At 43.1% G+C, this 18875-nt stretch overlaps 1 protein-coding gene across 1 annotated transcript in view; it reads left to right on the top strand.

Moving 5' to 3' along the window:
* NME7 (NME/NM23 family member 7) overlaps window positions 1-18875 on the top strand; it is a 127815-nt gene that overhangs the window by 47920 nt on the left and 61020 nt on the right. The window contains exon 8 of the mRNA XM_064143226.1: window positions 1596-1701. Coding sequence (XP_063999296.1) covers window positions 1596-1701 — 106 coding nt within the window. The remainder of the gene's footprint in view (window positions 1-1595; window positions 1702-18875) is intronic.

Here is an 18875-nt window from a genome sequence, read left to right as displayed (position 1 = left end):
CCTGTAGGTCCCCTTCAGGTACTGGAAGCCTGCTGTAAAGTCTCTTCTCTTATTATTTAACACAAATTATTTCTTTTTGTTCAATGAGTGTTATTTAACTTTTGTACGTGTTGCTAATACCAGTCTTCAATAAATCAACCCAAATTGTGAATTTAATAACCTCTATGCCTATTTTAATGTAGTAGGTCCAGTATTAATATGGCTGTATATCAGTTGCCATGGTAACTAGTTAGATGCACCTTGTAGAAGCTTTGCTAAAAAGAGATATAAGATAATGGTACCTAAACAAACTCACATGAAGGACCACTGAAGTTTCAACCACATTTGATGAATGTGTGGTAAACTGGGCAGCTAGATTGTCTTTTAAAATAACCCTTGGCTATAGCTTGGCATTTCATTATCCCTGTCTTTCTGCATTATATAGTTACTTTCCTTTTGTGTTTTGTTTTGTTTTACTTTTAATTGATAAAATAGAGTGTTAACACTTGTAAATATTTTACTGACTGCTTCTTTTAGAGTAACAATTAGTTAACAAAGTGGGACAAGAGCTTTGGAGTATGCAGCTTTTTATCAGTAGAAGGATGTAAGTTTTTGTCTTAGATCTGGCCACTTAAAAATTGATTATTTGCTAGGACACAAAAAACACAGTAGTATTTCCAGAATAGCATTATTTCTGCTAAACAGGAATTTATCATTTATCAAGTCTGAATTTGGCTGCTGGGTCTGAAATAGAATCTATGTTTTTTGAGCATTTGAGTGATGTTAACTGGCAGATTGTGTAACATGCACGAATAAATGGTGTGGAAAAAGTGTGAAGCTGGCAGTGAACAGTGAAACAAACTGGGCTGTGAAACTCACCCTGGTGTGATCTAATACCCAAGCTACATGATATTTGAGTAGTGATGGTGGAAAGAAAGGAAGTGATTGGAGGCAAAGAGGATCTTTTGATTCATCCCAGAAATGAGAGCAATTGCGTTAATCAACTTCAGTTCTGTAAGATAAAAGCAAGTAAAAATTGAGTCAATAAGGTATGAGGAGTGAGTCAACAGTGTTAGACAAAATTTAGTTGCTTAAGACAGAGAGTAGGAAAAGAAAAATAAAAATTGAAAGGAGATCAGTTTTGTTTATGGAAAGAAAACATACTGAGAGATGGATGGTATTTGTATTTTGCCTCATATAGTGGGAAAGATGATGTGACAGAAGGAAGGTAAAATATGTGTGTATGGGAATTGGCTTGGGAAAGATACTGAGGGAAGAGAGAGAATTCCAAAAAGAGAGAATTCCAAAGACTGGGAGCACTTCTGCAAAATGATTCAGAACAGTTTGAATGCTCTGAATAGAAATGGATTGCATTGCAGAAGTGAAAAGAAAGACATGGCAAAGAAATATTCAGATTGTGTGTTTATGACTGTAGCAACGATGCCAGAGAGAGAAAGATATAATTGAGAAACTATTATAAGGAAAAAATATTTGTAACACAGAAATCTATAATTAAAGTTTATCTTTTGTAACTGTGGATACTTGAGATATATTTGTTTCTGATAAAAGCTGATGCATGCAACCAGATCAATTTAAAACGTATCAATCATTTTCAGGAGCTGGAGTTGTTCTTTCCCTCCAGTGGAGGTTGTGGACCAGTCAACAGCGCAAAATTCACAAACTGCACTTGTTGCATTATTAAGCCTCATGCTGTTAATGAAGGTAAGCAATAGAGACAGTGGAAGTAAAAGCAGTATGTTCTTCATTGTGTCCGTGATCATTCCTGTGCCTTTGGTTTTTTTGAGGAATGATACTGCAAGAGCAAAGGGTGTTTCATAGCACATGCAAAAGTAAGCAGTTATGTTATCTTTTGTACACCTTTGTTTTTTCTGCAGTTCAGTTCCAGGAAGGGTGGGTTCTTTGCTTTCCATATGGATGCTTACTAATTTCAAAATAAGAACAGAGAGGTTTAAACAAGAGAAAAAAAAAGTAAAAATATACATGAGATTTGCCGAGTTTTACTGTGACAGCTTCCCATGGCCTTAGAATCTAGAATCGTAGAATCAACCAAGTTGGAAGAGACCTCCAAGATCATCCAGTCCAACCTATCACCCACCCCTTTCCAATCAGCTAGACCATGGCACTAAGTGCCTCATCCAGGCTTTTCCTGAGCATCTCCAGGGTTGGCAACTCCACCACCTGGGCAGCCAATTCCAATGGCAATCACTCTCTCTGGCAAGAACTTCCTCCTAATATCAAGCCTGTACCTCTTCTGGCACAACTTGAGACTGTGCCCCCTTGTTCTGTTGCTGGTTGCCTGGTGGAACAGACCAACCCCCACCTGGCTACAGCCTCCCTTCAGATAGTTGTAGACAGCAATGAGGTCACCCCTGAGCCTCCTCTTCTGCAGGCTGCACACTCCCAGCTTCCTCAGCCTCTCCTCATAGGGTTTGTGTTCCAGGCCTCTCACCAGCTTCGTCACCCTTCTCTGAACACATTCCAGTATCTCAGCATCTCTCTTGAATTGAGGGACCCAGAACTGGACACAATACTCAAGGTGTGGCCTGACCAGTGCTGAGTATAGTGAAAGAATAACCTCCCTTGTCCTACTGGCCACACTGTTCCTGATTCAGGCCAGGATGCCATTGGCTTTCTTGTCCACCTGGGCTCACTGCTGACTCATGTTCAGCTACTATCTATCAGTACCCCCAGGTCTCTTTCTGCTTGGCTTCTCTCCAGCCACTCTGTCCCCAGCCTGTAGTGCTGCTTGGGGTTGTTGTGGCCAAAGTGCAGAACCCTGCACTTGGCCTTGTTAAATCTCATCCCATTGGCTTCTGCCCACCCATCCAGCCTGTCCAGGTCCCTCTGCAGGGCTCTCCTACCTTCCAACAGATCAACACCTGCTCCTAGCTTGGTGTCATCTGCAAACTTACTGATGCTGGACTCAATCCCCTCGTCCAGATCATCAGTAAAGATATTGAACAGGACTGGGCCCAGCACTGATCCTTGGGGAACACCACTAGTGACAGCTGCCAACTGGATGTGGCACCATTCACCACCACTCTCTGGGCTCTGCCATCTAGCCAGTTCTTGACCCATATGATAGTGTATCTGTCCAAGCTGTGAGCTGCCAGCTTGGCCAGGAGCTTGTTGTGGCAGACAGTGTCAAAGGCTTTGCTAAGTCCAGGTAGACTACATCACAACCTTTCCCACATTCAGCAGGCAGGTAACCTGATCATAAAAGGAGATCAGGTTGGTCAGGCAGGACTTGCACTTCCTCAACCCATGCTGGCTGAGCCTGATCCCCTGGGCATCCTGTAGGTGCTTTGTGATGGCACTCAAGATGACCTGTTCCATGACCTTGCCTGGCACTGAGGTCAGGCTGACAGGTCTGTAGTTTTCCAGTTCCTCCTTCGGGCCCTTCTTGTGGAGTGGCTTCACTTTGGCAGCTTCCAGTCTTTGGGGACCTCTCCAGTGAGCCAGGACTGCTGATAAGTGATGGAGAGTGGCTTGGCCAGCTCACCTGCCAGCTCTCTCAGCACCCTAGGATGGACTTGTGAGGATGCAAGTGGCTCAGCAGGACCCTTACTGCTTCCTCCTAGATTACAGGGGGACTATACTGGTCCCTGAATACATCTGCCAGCTCAGAAGGCCAGTTATCCTGGAGACAACCTGTCCCACTATTGAAGATTGAGGCAAAGAAGGTGTTAAATACATCTACCTTGCTTCTGTCTGCCCACCGCACTCATCTGCTGGAGATTAGCATCCTCATGGTGGAGCACAACCTGTCCATCTTGCAGAGCCTTCCTCTCTCATGGTATGTTAAAACTTCTCACAAAGGGAGATTCATGCTGACAGGAACATTGTTCTGCTGCATGCAATGAGTATGGAAAGTAGAAAAGGTTTTACTCTATCAAACTGAGCCAAAGACCTAAAGCATTTGTTGGATTCCATGAAACTTTCTGTGCTAGAGGATGCACCCTGAGCCCACCACTTAAGTATTTGAAATGTTTACTGCCCAAATGTTACCATGCAAAAATAATGTCACTTTTGCATACTGTACTCATACAGGAACACATGTAGGAGCAGTGAGTGCAGTCAAATATTTTGACTCTGGCACTACAACAGTATTTTGGGTGCAGAATAGATATTGCTATGTGAGAGCACTGAGATTGTTGGATTCCATGAAACTTTCTGTGCTAGAGAATGCACCCTGAGCTCACCACTTAAGTGTTTGAAATGTTTACTGCCCAAATGTTACCATGCAAAAAATAATGTCACTTTTGCATACTGTACTCATACAGGAACGCATGTAGGAGCAGTGAGTGCAGTCAAATATTTTGACTCTGGCACTACAACAGTATTTTTGGGTGCAGAATAGATATTGCTATGTGAGAGCACTGAGGTTGTTCTCAGAGAGCACACTGAAACCTTTAAATCACTTCTCTGTGGAAGGCTGAAATGGAAAAGGCAAGAGTGGCCGTAGCAGTTTCCAGGCCTTTCACACCTCAAGTGGGATGTCTGGACAGCTTGCTGAAAAAGAAGAAAGGCTTTCACAAGGAAGAGTCTCACGCTCCCTGCTGATAGGGGGCTTGTTATCTCTTTGAGGCCTTGCATGGTATCTGCTACTGATAAGTCTGCCGTGCAGCAAAGACACAGTGATGTTCCCTTTACAGAAATATGGGCAGCAGCTGGGACTGTGATCTTACCTAGCCAAGAGACAAACTCATCTGTGGCAAGATTGTTAGTATCCTTAATTTGATTGTGAAAATAGCATAGTGGATGGTTCAAACTGTACCTTTTTATACTTAAAATGTAATTTCTATTTCATAGGAGGCTCAGATTCTCTTTTAGTGAACTGAGATTGCCCCTTGCTATTATTAATCTTAATTTCTGCATATTCCATAGTGCCTTGTCTGTTACTTTCTTTTCTCTTAAACTTGGAATTTTTCTGAATTCCCAAAGGTTGAATTCTGGCCTTATTTGCCTCTTCATCTGGGAATGTGTCTGAAGGAGGTACTGATGGTGAGAGAGAGAGAAAGAGGTCTGAGAACAGATAAACAGAACTCTAAATTCACACCCAGCTTTGTAGTGTGGGTACTGGAAAGACTGGACTAAAGCTAAGCATATAATTGATTTATACTCCTTTTCTCATACCACAGAAGACTTTAAAGAGACACCACAGCAGCCAAATAGCAATTAAAATTCAAAAGACAAAGTGTTCTCTGAATGTTGTATCTTCATATTGCTTTGATTTCTATCCTCAACAGAACAAAGCATAAAAATGGAATTTTCTAAGTCAGCAAAGCATTTTATCTATTTTAAATTAATACCAAGAATGGAATTCAGGGTCTGCCATAACTCTTCTTTAGTAAGACCTGTTGTTTCTGCCTGTTTTCTCCAGTGTTACTTTCAGTGTTTCAAAAGACACAGGTAGTACATCTATGAAAGAGATGATGCGACTTAGGCCTTGTAAAAGTTTCCAGAAGTCTGGCTTCTGATGAGGCACTGGGCTTAGTGTAAGGAAGAGTCACTGTGTGGAGTGGTGGTCTCCCTCTGACTGACAGCAGTGGTGTGGCTTCATATTGCAGGTAGACTGGTTGCAGTCTTTGGATCGAGGCAAGATGAATCCTTCTTCACATGGGTTGCAGGAACTGTTCAGCATCAGCACAATGTCCCAGGAGTGTGGCAGTTGGGAGGATATGGCTGCTTAATCTGTTCTGTTCTGTATTTCTTAGTCTTTCTTGTATTCTTCTTCAGCCTATTTTTGTGGGTAACAACAAAAAGGTCACTTGAATGGCATCTCTTTCGTTACATTTGGTCTTCTTATAAAGCACTTGGCATCATCACAGTTGGAGGAACCATACACAGAAGAGTAGAGCTGTGTGCTAGCTTTGCAACTGTTTTTGGAAGTCTTAATTCTGAAACTACTCTCTTAGGATTAAACTGCATTGTTTTAAAGTTGAAGAAATGTAGCCTTTGCCTCCTATAGATTTAAAGCTTCCAAAGTGCTGAGAATGCTGCGTGACGATGTCAGGCTGTCTTTGTGGGAATAGCACAATTCTTCCTTCCCTGTGTGGACTGTCTGGGAATAGAATGCTGAAAGGGCTCCGGAGTACCAAACCATCTGCTCAGGAGAACTCTCACCTGCCTGTCTAAAACAAGCAGGCGAGAAGGGAGAAGCCTGATTTTATGAATTAGAGAGCAGAGACATGGCAATGGAGCAGTTTGGCTCCATGCATTGTGCATCTGTAAGCAGAAAGTTTGAGAAGAGAAGGGCTGACATATTTGGGCTCAGCAGTCTGAGACAGAGCAAGGAGGCCCTTTTAATGGCTGTTTGCAGTGGCTGTTTGTCTTGATACCCAAGACATTCTGGTTATAGCAGCAGCATCTCCGGTATCTCAGTTGAAGTATGTGCTATAGCAACTAGTGAGCTGTGCTTGCAGCACAGCTGCGTGAAGAAGACTGCATGGTCTTACCAGCGAGCAACTTGCTTATCTCTAGCAACAGTGCTTCTAGCAGTGCCTCTCCATCCTGCTGTTTCTGGAGGGGAGAATGTAAGCAGAAACACAGCAGCTGTGACTATCAGTGTGAAAAGGTGATTTGGCAGGAGCATGGAGAGGAGTTAATGTGAGTCAAAGCAGTAGAAGTTCTTATGCATTGCAGATTTGATTTATACTCCACGATTTTTCAGTACTGACTGTACACATTTTTGCCATTTCCTATGCACTCCTGAGGGTTTGACGTTGATTATCTAATTACCATTAATCTAATCTGATCATAACACATTTAAAATTATGTGACATTTCACTTACCTACTTGAGCTCATATGGAGCTTTAGCTTTTATTTCCTGCACAAACATTTAACTGAATTCATTATCTGATTTTTTTTCTCTTTCTGGTCTTTTTTTCCTAGTATTTCTTTTTTGTTTGTTTCATAACTGATTCTTAGATGGAAAAAAAATCTTCACTTTTTCCATGCTGCAAGATGGTTTGCTTTAACCATCTTGCCATAAGCTAGGTGGCTTTTCATCAAGTTTACCTTGATGTCAAAAGGTGGAATTTAGTCTCTATGCTAGTGAATTCTTGGACAGAGTTACAGAATCACAGAAAACACTGAGTTGGAAGGAACCCTGGAAAGTCATTTTGTCCAACACCCCTGCAGTCTGCAGGGGCATCTCCAACTAGATCAGAGTGCTCAGGACCCCGTCAAACTTGACCTTAAGTGTCTCCAGGGATGGAATGTTTACCATCTCTCTGGGCAATGTGTTCCATTATTCTCTTGAAGAGTTTATTCTTAATGCCCACATAAATCTACCCTACTCTAGTTTCAAACCATTGTCCCTCATCCTATCACTATATGCCCTTGTAAACAATCCCTCCCCAGCGTTCCTGTAGGTTCCCTTCAGGTATTGGAAGACTTCTATAACCTCTCCTCAGAGCCTTCTCTTGTCTAGGCGTAACAACCCAAACTCTCAGAGCAGATTTTCATAGGAGCTCCAGCCCTCTGATCATCATGACCCTTCTCTGGACCTGCTCCAGTAGGTCCTTTCTTAGTAGCTGACTTTGATTACCGTAGAGGGTTTACAGGATTCCTGTCCAGTGACAAAGCAGTGGAAAATCACTGTTGGTTTTATCTCTGGCCTTGCTGACCCTCTCCTCAGGGGCATACAGAAACATCTGTTGCTAGGCAGCTGCAGCAGCACCTGGCGCAGCGCTCACACACGTGGTAAGTCCAGTATGTGGGAGTACTAGAAGTGTCTGTCAGGCTGCAGAGTAACCCCGGGGCCTGATAAAGGGTGTCAGGGGAGTTATGTGGAGTTTAACTCCAGCTGTCAAGGGTGCTGGTAATGCTGGTGTGGTGCTGTCATTTGCCCTCTAGGAATGTGCACCACACATACGCCTTAAAGGAGTAAGGCAAGAGCTGTTTTGTCCGCCTGGTGTCAGCATAACATCTTCTGTGTAGGATTAGAGATGGGAAAAGAGCTGGGAAGGCCATTGGAGGCTCAATGCTCCAGACTAGATGGCTTCAGCTTGTTCTCTAGCAGCTCTTTCCAGTGGAGATGAAGGAGCTCCCTAGCTGGCTGGAAAGTTAGAAGTGGCAAGGTGATTTTGTTTTAACACTGAAGGGGATTTGCAGGAGCAGTTGAATTCCTCTTTACTGGGAGCTGAAAGCAAAAGCACTCTGATGCTACTCCATGTGGGTGTGTTCTAATCAGGGGTGTGTCAGGGATACATGATGTGGTTTGGCCCCCCTAGAATCTGCCATGGTTTTCAGAGTCATTTAACCTCCTCCTCCCCTTAGAGAATCATAACTTCCTTATTTGTGTGAGGACTTAGGAAAAAATGAGGGAATAGTTCCATACTTCAGAGATGCACTTAACTTTGCCAAAAAGAATACCAAGGACAGTAGTTCAGTCTCAAACAGGTAGAGAAATGGAGTGAATTTATGTAGGATCTCAAACAAAGGCACTTTATGAAAGAGAAGGTGAGAAGGATCGAAATCCAGCATGTTAGTACATTATATACCTGATGCAAACAACTGAAGAGCCCTTTCCAACATGCTTTTGTTGCTTGTTCAGAGCAACATACTTGTTGCTCTCAGGAGGGAAAGTATCACTGTGACACTGATCCATTGATCTCTGTAGTGTTATGAGTATAGTTATGTAACTAGCCAGGAGAGGAAACAGGCTAGAAAAGAAAATGGCTGGAAAAGATGCAGCTCTGACATCATTCTTGCAACAAGGTATCTGGATTGCTTTTTATTGTGATGATTTCACAGAATCAGAATGGTAGGGGTTGGAAGGGACTTCTGGAGGTCATTGATTCCAACCCACCTACCAAGGTGGGTTCACCTAGAGAAGGTCACATAAGAACACATTCAGGCAGGTTTTGGATGTTTCCAGAGATGGAGGCTCCACCACCTTTCTGGGCATCCTGATCCAGTGCTCCATCACCCTTAAATTAAAGAAGTTCCTCCTAATGTTTAGATGGAATTTTTTATGTTCGACTTTGTGCCTGTTACCCCTTGTTGCTACCGAGAAAACACTGGTTCCATCCTCCTGACACCCACCCTTTAAGTATTTGTAAGCATTTTTGAGATTCCCCCACCTCAGTCTTCTTTTTTCCAGATTAATGAGACCAAATTCTGTCAGTCTTTCCTCATAAGAGACGTGTTCTAGTCTCCTAACCATTTTTGTGGCTCTATTCTGTACCCTCTCCAGCAAGGCCCTGTCCCTCTTGAACCTTCTTGCATTCATTACATTTAAAACAAATAACCTTTTATTTTTCCTTTTTTTTTTTAATAGTACCCTGGGGTTTTAGCCATAAATTTGAGTAATTCATTATTCTGATTTTCAGGAAACTGAAAGCAATTCTCTTACAAGTAATTTGAAGGTGTATCTTCTGTCTGTGAGAGGTAGTCATAATTGAAAGGAGAACTGCAGATGCCAGGGACTTCACTTTCTTGTAGACAGAACTTTTCTTTGTATCTTTTCTACAAGGATGAGTACAACGGGGCATAGCCTTGATGCATGTAGCAGAAGTCTGAAAGGAACTGTTTTTTTTTTAACTTGGATTGTTTCTTAATTATTTCCTGCATAAAGTTTTAGCAGCTCGGCGTTGGCATCTCTACTTAATCTGCCTTTATGTTTCAGTAGTGGTGGACAAGTGACACCTTTTTTATTTGTAAATATGAAAAACATATTTCACATTTTACACTTGAATTAATTAAAGTGAAGGGGTCTGTGTGTGTGAACTGAATGTAAAAATCCTTTCTAATAATTTGAGACTGGAAGGAAGGAGAGGAGGTTTAGTTCAGAGTACAAAGTAGATCCAGTGCCATAGCCAGTCTTTACTGAAGCTTGTAAGTAACCTCCTGCTACTGGAATAGTGTTGAGTAGACTTATTAGTGGTATTTCTGTTGTTGAAAATCCTCTCTGTGCAAGGATGATGGTGCTAGCATGAGAAAAGAAGGAGATGTTAGGAATAATTAGTTACATCAGCGACAGGACAAAGGGGAATGGATTGAAGCTTGAGGTGGGGAGAGATTTAGACTGGATATTAGAAAGAAATTCTTTACAGTGAGGTTGGTGAGACACTGGAACAGGTTGCCCAGGAAGGTTGTGGATGCTCACTCCCTGGAAGTGTTTAAGGCCAGGCTGGATGAGGCCTTGAGCAACCTGGTTTAGTGGAAGTGCCCATGCTCATGATGGAGGGGTTGGAACAAGGTGATCTGTAAGGTCCCTTGCAACCCAAACTGCTCTATGAATCTCTTTGAAGAAATGTTTTATTAATGCATTTTGGGATTTTCATTCTAAAAAGGGTTAGTGGTCTGGGGAATTCCAAGATAATTAAACTTTCATACCAAGGAAGATGATGAATCAATAAATCCATAATTTCATTTAAAACACTTAGTGATGATATGATGGTCACTTACCAGTGATGATTTGATGGTCATTTTGGAAGGAAAATGTGTTTCACGGATCTCTGAATTCTCCAAGCACTTTCCATAAAGGAAAACAGAGCCAGATAGCCTGATTCACTTGAATATCATTGAATCACTTGAATATAATCAAAGTCCCTTGCTGTTAGGAAACCAAATTTTCTTTTAATGAAGTAATTCATACATTTGGATCAGTGCCCCAAAGGCATCTGAGTAGCTTTAAATGTTTTCCTAAACATTAAGCTAGACATAAGCACATCAATTCAAGAGATAAGTCTTGTCACCTTGGGCCAGTTCTTGTCAATGTTGTCATTAAGGACTTGGATATGGAAGGACAGAGCATGCTTGTAGTGTTTGCATGTGGTACCAAGTGTCTACTGGAGTTCTGGATGATGTGATTAGAATTCAGAACCTTCCTGATGAACTACAGAAATGACACAATGTGAAGAAGATGAAACTGAATACGAACAACTCTATAGCAGCACAAGGGAGGAGGGAAAATAAAAATTGCAGACATAAAAAAGAGAAGAACTAGTAGGGTATCAGTGAAAGGTCTGTAGAGAGATGATTGGAATAGTGAGTTATTCATAAGCGTCTGATACGTGTCCATTTAGATCATAAGCACAACCAGTGATCACAAGGTTGGACACACTTTGTTTAGGGGTTGTTTTTTTGGGTGGGTAACTAGTTTTGCCCAGTGCTGATGAGAGCCCAGCTCCTGTACCATCTCCAGTCTCTGGGAACTGTGTTTCAAAAACAGCAGTTGACTGGGAGCGAAAAGAATAAGAGATTTAGCCAGTGAAAAGCTGATGAAGACTTGAAGAGTTTCATTGATGTAACCTGAGATGAAGAAGGCAGGCATGTACAGCTTTCTCAATGTAAATCTGGAAAATATCTATATGTTTGCTAATTTAGATGGAAGTGGTTGGTCTAATTGACTGGACAGGGCTGGGTGATAGGTTGGACTGCATGATCTTGGAGATCTCTTCCAACCTGGTTGATTCTGTGATTCTGTGGATTTAATAATTAAGGAATTATACATATACCATGTTCAGTTTTGGGCCCCTCACTGCAAGAAGGACATTGAGGTGCTGGAGTGTGTCCAGAGAAGTGCAACAAACTCAGTGAAGGGTCTAGAGAACAAGTCTTATGAAGAGTGGCTGAGGGCCAGTGGTGTGGTGGGGTGTATTAGAAGGGATGTGGCTCATAGGTTAAGAGAGGTTCTCCTCCTGCTCTGCTCTGCTCTGCTCTGCCCTGGTGAAGCTGCATCTGGAATATTATGTCCAATTTTAGGCCCTTCAGTTTAAGAAGGACCTCAAGGAACTGCTTGAAAGAGTCCAATGCAGAGCCACAAAGACAAATAAGGGAGTGGAACATCTCCCTTATGAGGAAAGGCTGAGGGAACTGAGTCTCTAGCTTGGAGAAGAGGAGACCGAGAGGTGACCTCATTCATGTTTATAGATATGTAAAGGATGTGTGTCAGGAGGATGGAGCCAGGCTCTTCTCAGTGACATCCAGTGATAGGACAAGGGGCAATGGGTGCAAACTGGAGCAGAAGAAGTTACACCTAAACACAGGGGAAAACCTTTACACTGCGAGGGTGACAGAAAATTGGAGCAGGCTGCCCAGAGAGGTTGTGGAGTCTCCTTCTCTGGACATATTGAAAATCTGCCTGGATGTGTTCCTGTGTGACCTACTCGAGGTGATTCTGCTCTATACAGGGGGGTTGGACTAAAGGATCTTTTGAGGTCCCTTCCAACCCCTGACATTCTGTGATTCCATGAACTGGGATTGTTTAGTCTGAAGAAGAGGAGGCTGAAGGGAGACCTCATTGCACACTTGAACTACCTGAAAGGAGGTTGTAGTGAGGTGGGGATTGGTCTCCCTAGTATCAGGTGATAGAATGAGAGGAAATGGCCTGAAATTGGCATTTCAGGGGAGGTTTAGGTTGGATACAAGGAAAATTTTCTTTCCTGAAAGAGTGATCAAGCACTGAAACAGGCTGCCCACAGTCCGTGAAGATATTCAAGAACTGTGTCAACATAGCATTTACAGGACATGGTTTAATGTCCATGGTAGTCTTGGTTTGATGGTTGGACTCATTTTAGTGGTCTTTTCCAGCTGAAGCAATTCTGTATCTATTCAAAGTATGCCTGATGTCTGAGGTGGCAAAGGAACTTTTACAACCGCAAGTTTTGGGGGAGATTTTAGAGAAACTTAAAAAAGAAAAGACAAGAAAACAGCCATGCGTAGTTTAACTTCACTGTACACTGGAGCAAAAGGTAAATGTCTCAAAGTCTCTTCTTTTGCTGCCCTTTTCAAATGAGAGCCAAACGAGAAAGGCAAGGTACTGGGTCTGAAAAGAGCCAAGACACGTAATGCAGAAATAGGGCATAGTCTTTTTTGCCAAGCTGAAAGTAAATGCCAGAGCTTACAGTATATTTGCTATTGATCTAGGACAGTGAGTTGGCAAACCTTCCATGGGAAATGGAATATAAAATTTGTTAAGGCTGGAACATTAGAGGGGATCTCCTCTGGGCTTTAACCTCCAGAGTTAATTGACAGTGCAATAGCAGATTAAAACTGTTGTTTATAATTATGGGCTAATGCACAGCACAAGGCATAACTTTAACCTTTTCCTCTCTGTAACTGTAGCCATTCATGAAAATTCCCATGCATAGTGTTCAGTAGTGTGACGGTTTGAGTATTACCCTCCCCCCCTGCTCTTAAGAAATAGAATCATAGAATCATAGAATCAACCAGGTTGGTAGAGACCTCCAAGATCATCCAGGCCAACCTAGCACCCAGCCCTATCCAGTCAACTAGACCACGGCACTAAGTGCCTCATCCAGTCTTTTCTTGAAGACCCCCAGGGACAGTGCCTCCACCACCTCCCTGGGCAGCCCATTCCAATGGGAAATCACTCTCTCTGGGAAGAACTTCTTCCTAATATCCAGCCTGTACCTACCCTGGCACAACTTGAGACTGTGTCCCCTTGTTCTGTTGCTGGTTACCTGGGAGAAGAGGCCACCCCCCACCTGGCTACAATGCCCCTTCAGGTAGTTGTAGACAGTAATAAGATCAGCCCTGAGCCTCCTCTTCTCCAGGCTAAACAGGCCCAGCTCCCTCAGCCTCTCCTCATAGGGTTTGTGTTCCAGGCCCCTCACCAGCTTTGTTGCCCTTCTCTGGACATGTTCCAGCACCTCAACATCCTTCTTGAATTGAGGGGCCCAGAACTGGACACAGGACTCAAGGTGTGGCCTGACCAGTGCTGAGTACAGGGGAAGAATAACCTCCCTCGTCCTACTGGCCACACTGTTCCTGATGCAGGCCAGGATGCCATTGGCTCTCTTGGCCACCTGGGCACACTGCTGGCTCATCTTCAGCTACTATCTATCAGTACCCCCAGGTCCCTTTCCTCCTGGCTGCTCTCCAGCCACTCAGTCCCCAGCCTATAGTGCTGCTTGGGGTTGTTGTGGCCAAAGTGCAGAACCCTGCACTTGGCCTTGTTAAATCTCATCCCATTGGCCTCTGCCCACCCATCCAGCCTGTCCAGGTCCCTCTGCAGGGCTCTCCTACTTTCCAACAGATCAACACCTTCTCCTAGCTTGGTGTCATCTGCAAACTTACTGATGCTGGACTCAATCCCCTCGTCCAGGTCATCAGTAAAGATATTGAACAGGACTGGGCTCAGCACTGATCCTTGGGGAACACCACCAGTGACAGCTGCCAACTGGATGTGGCACCATTCACCACCACTCTCTGAGCTCTGCCAGACTAAGCTCAGCCAAGCTGGAAATTAGAACAAGCTTAGCACAATATACAAGCAGGTATTTACAATATATACAGCTATGTACAGCAATATACAAGTTAAAAAGTAGTACAGAAACACAACAGCCCTTCCAGAAACCAGAATCCCCAGGAGGGGCTCCCAACCACCCTTCCACCTGCCTTCCACCCCTCTACCTTATCCCAGACTTTGCCTTACGTTGAAGGTGAGTTTGATGAATTGGCCAGGGAGGTTAGGAAGCAGAAGGGTTAGTTACACAGCAGGTTAGGGAGAAAAGTGCAGGCAGCCAGAACCAGAGAGAGCAACTGTGTTATCTATACTTATGTACTTATTTTTATACATCTATGAGTGATGTAGGCATCACCATTGTTTCTACAGCCTATAATCTAATTCTTCTCACCAAAATATTCCAGCTAGCTTCAAACTAGCACAAGTAGAGGTATTAGTAAGCATACAGATGGTTTGAATTATAATACCGAATGCCGCAGTACAATCCAGCAGTCCTAAAATACCATGTTGAATTTTGGTTGCTTAAGAATTGAGCAAAAGTAAAATCATTATAAAATTAAAATCCATTACATTAATTATTACAGGTGTTAAAATAATTATAGACATTCTACTGGCCACAGCCATTGACTGTATTCTTTACAAGTGAATAAAAACCAGAGCTGACATTCTAAAGGAGTACAAAATAATGAACAGCTCAAAAGAAAGAAGTAAAAGGAAAAGCAAATCAAATATTTCTCTTTAAGCTTTCTCAGCATAAGAACAATGAAAGACAGAAGTCTGAGCCTTTCTGTTTGTTTGTCAACATACAGCTATCAGTTTTAGTTACAGAGAACTGTTGCAGAGGCATTGATCTTTGCTTCTTAGTCTTTTCCTCCCTCTCATTCCCTTCTTCAGTGGCACACACTGCAGCCAAGTTGTCAGATACTTTCTGTAGCCTGGGAGTGATGTTTGACTCGAATTTCTGTATGGATTTTTGTACCTGAATTTTAAATGTGACTCTTCCCATCTGTTTCCATGCAAGAAGTCCCAGGAAAAAAAAAGTTTGTTTGGTGTTTTTTCCTATAGGTTTTCATCATTTTGTGTCTTAATGCCTTTCCTGGCATTCACAAGCATGGTCTTGTCTTGTTCATTAAGCTGTTCAAAACATCACAGCTAGGATTAAGCCTTTAAATGTTCTACCCTCTTTGAATCTTTCTATTGGTTTCCATTCTTAGTCACATCAGGTTCCACTGGGAACTGCACCGTCATGGTGGTAAGACTGGTGCTGCTCCAACTCACCTGCCCACGCTCTTGTTTGTATGTGGTCAGAATTCTGTGATGTGTGTCCAGTGCATCTCAGAATTCTGAACCAGGGAGAACCAAACTTCTCCTGTATTTTGAAATACCATCTTTCCCTGCTGCTCATATGCATACCTGCAAGCCCTGCTTCCCCCTGATCTTATCTTTAGTAACCTAGTGGTTATTGGCTTGTTGTAACTTCTGATCACACACAAACCAACTCTTCCCTCTTACAAATGCCTAGAGAGAAATGAGCAATGATGGAAAATCTTGAATTCTGTCACAAGGAGCAATACTCTCTAATTACCTCACACATTCCTCTGTATTTTCTGTCTGCATCCAACTTGTCTTTTTTCCCCCTCTCATGGTTAAGTTGGGTGGCTTTTGAGCTCCCCTTCTTGCTGTTGGTTCAGTGTGTGTGTTTCCGAAGGCCCTCTGTCCCTCTGTGATTCACTTCCTTGTGTTCCAAAGTACAAACACAAACATAACTGGATATCGTTTTTCATAGCTCCTGCTGCACTGGCAGCCCAAAAAGCCAGCTAAACCCTGGGCTGCATTGAAGGATGTGGCCAGCATGTCAAGGGAGGTGATTCTGCCCCTCTGCTCTTGTGAGAACCCACCTGGAGTACAGTGTCCAGTTCCGGAGCCCCCAGCACAAGAAAGACATGGATGTGTTGCAGATGGTCCAGAGATGGAACGCAAAGATGATCAGAGGGCTTCTGTGAGGACAGGCTGAGGGAGTTTGGTTTCTTCAGCCTGAAGAGGAGAAGCCTCTGGGGAAACCTTCTAGTACTTGAAGGGAGCTTACAGGAGTGCTGGAGGACTGACATGATAGAACAAGGGACAGTGGTTTTAAACAAGAGTAGGGTAGATTTAGATGATACTTTAGGAAGAAGTTCTTTACTGTGGGGGTGGTGAGGCACTGGAATGGGTTGGCCAGACAAGTTGTGGATGCCTTCTCCCTGGAAGTGTTTCAGAGCAGGCTGGATGAGGCTTTGATCAACCTAGTCTAGTGGGAAGTGTCCCTGCTGGTAGTAGGGAGGGTGGAACTAGGTGACTGTTAAGGTCCCTTCAACTCAATCCATTTTATGATTCTATGATACTGTATACAGTGAGGCTGAGAGATCAATAGCTGCAGATTATCACTAGCCAGTGTTTTAGGGTGCCTGGAAAGGTTGTATTTATGTTGCATACCAAGAATATCTAGATTTATGTTACAGAAGAAACTAAGAAAGAGATAAATAAACCTTCTTCAGGGGATAAGTTGATTAATTGATAGGAAGAACTGCTCTTTTTGAGAAAGTCATCTGTCAGATTGCTGCTGCACAGTGTTTTGAAATGCTGTCTGAAATAAAGATTAGTGAGAACCCCAACTGAAATATATTGCAGGAGAGTTTAGCTCCAAGATGCAGTTTTTCCTTGTTTGGAATTCAGAAACTACTTTGTTTGGAGTCGTGTGCGGTCATGATTCTCTGGACAGGACCTTAGGAGTTGAAAATAAGGAATTGGATAATTTCATTTTTTAAATGTCAAAAATAGACATTAAATGAATTTGCTAGTGCTACTTTGAACATCTGGTGCTGATTACTTCTATGAATATGTTATTGGATTATTTGGATCATTGATCTAATCAGTCACGGCAATTTGTGTATTCTTTATTCCTGTCAAAAAAGTGTTGTTGTTCCAGAGGGGTTGTTTTTAATTGTTGGAAGGCTATTAAAAAATGTCATATAGGCTGAGATGAAGAAGCTTGTTCATGACTTGTTTTGAAGGCAGGCTGCTGTCTGCCTAATAAAAACAGTGCAATAGATAACTGGGAAAGAGGCCAATAACAAAGGAAAAAGAGAATGTAACTGGTCGTAGGGCTGGTGATTCGTGGTGCCTTGGGACTGGCAGGTCCTGGTAAGGTAGCTGTTACAGCTCATTAGTTAAAGTGCTGTGAAGGTAAAAATTACTTTAATAGACTGTTTTATTCTGTTGCAATCCATAATTCTGCTACAAGTTATAACATTTTTCAATCTGATGTCTTTCCTGCTACTTTCTGCTTGTTCATAGGATGGCCTAGCTTGGAAGACCTTAGAGATCACCTTCTCTAACTTCTCTGCCGTGGCTGGGGACACCTTTCAAGTAGATCTGGTTGCTCAGGGCCTCATTTGCCTTGGCATTGAGTGCCTCCCAGCAGTGGAAATCCACAGCCTCTCTGGGCAACCATTTTCAGAGTCTTAACACCCTTGTACTTCTTCCTAAGATCCAGTCTAAACCTACTCTTGCTCAGCTTAAAACCATTCCCCCTTGTACTGTCACAAGACACCTAATGAAAACTCCCTCTCTAGCCTTCCTGTAAGTTCCTTTCAGGTGTTGAAAGGCAGCAGTAAAGTCCCACCTGAAGTCTTCTCTCTTGGCTGAACAACCCAACTCCCTCAGCCTATCCTCACAGTAGAGGTGCTTTAGCCCTTGGGTCATCTTTGTGGCCCTCCTCTGGACTTGCTCCAACAGTTCCTAGAATCATAGAATGGTTTAGGTTGGAAGGGACCTCAAAGATAATCTAGTTCCACCCCCCTGCCATAGAATCACAGAAAGTCAGGGGCTGGAAGTGACCTTGAAATATCATCTGGTCCAACCCCCCTGCCAGAAGTGGATCACCTAGAGCACATCACACTGGAATGCATCCAGGTGGTTCTTGAATATCTCCAGAGAGGGAGACTCCACAGCCTCCCTGGGCAGCTGGTTCCAGTGCTCTGTCACCCTCACAGTGAAAAAATTCTTCTTCAGGTTCACATGAAACCTCCTATGCCTCAACTTCCACCCATTGCCACTTGTCCTGTCGCTGGGCATCACTGAGAAGAGGCTGGCTCTATCCTCCTGGTAGCCACTCCTTACATATTTATAAACATTAACGAGGTCAGAGACACCTCTCACTAGAACAGGTCGCTCAAGGCCTCAAGTTCTATGTGCTTCTTAGGGTGAGGACACCAGAACTGGCTACATTATTTACTTACAAGAGTAAATGAGCAGAGTATCCTCTCTGGAACTGTTGGGTGCACTTCTCTTGATACAGCCCAGGACACAGTTTGCCTTCTGGGTTGCTTGAGCTCACTGCCAGCTCATGTTGAGCTTCTCATCAGTCAACACCCCCAAGTATTTTTCTTCAGGGCTACTCTCAGCCTACTCTGCACCCATGAAGTACAGTCTTCAAATGCTGTGTGTTGTAAAGCAACCAATTGTAGAAGATCAGTGTTACTGCTGAGGTCTTGGTGCCTTACCTTTGTATCTAATTAAAATATGTGGGAAGATTAGCTGTCCTGTATTAGGTGTGTGGTAACATAATGCTGCCTAGGAGACAAAGTGTGTGCATGCTTTCTCTCTCTCACATAT

The sequence above is a fragment of the Pogoniulus pusillus genome, chromosome 5 (genome assembly GCF_015220805.1).
Source record: "Pogoniulus pusillus isolate bPogPus1 chromosome 5, bPogPus1.pri, whole genome shotgun sequence".
NCBI lineage: Eukaryota > Metazoa > Chordata > Aves > Piciformes > Lybiidae > Pogoniulus > Pogoniulus pusillus.
This window is presented reverse-complemented; position numbering and strand designations above follow the sequence as displayed.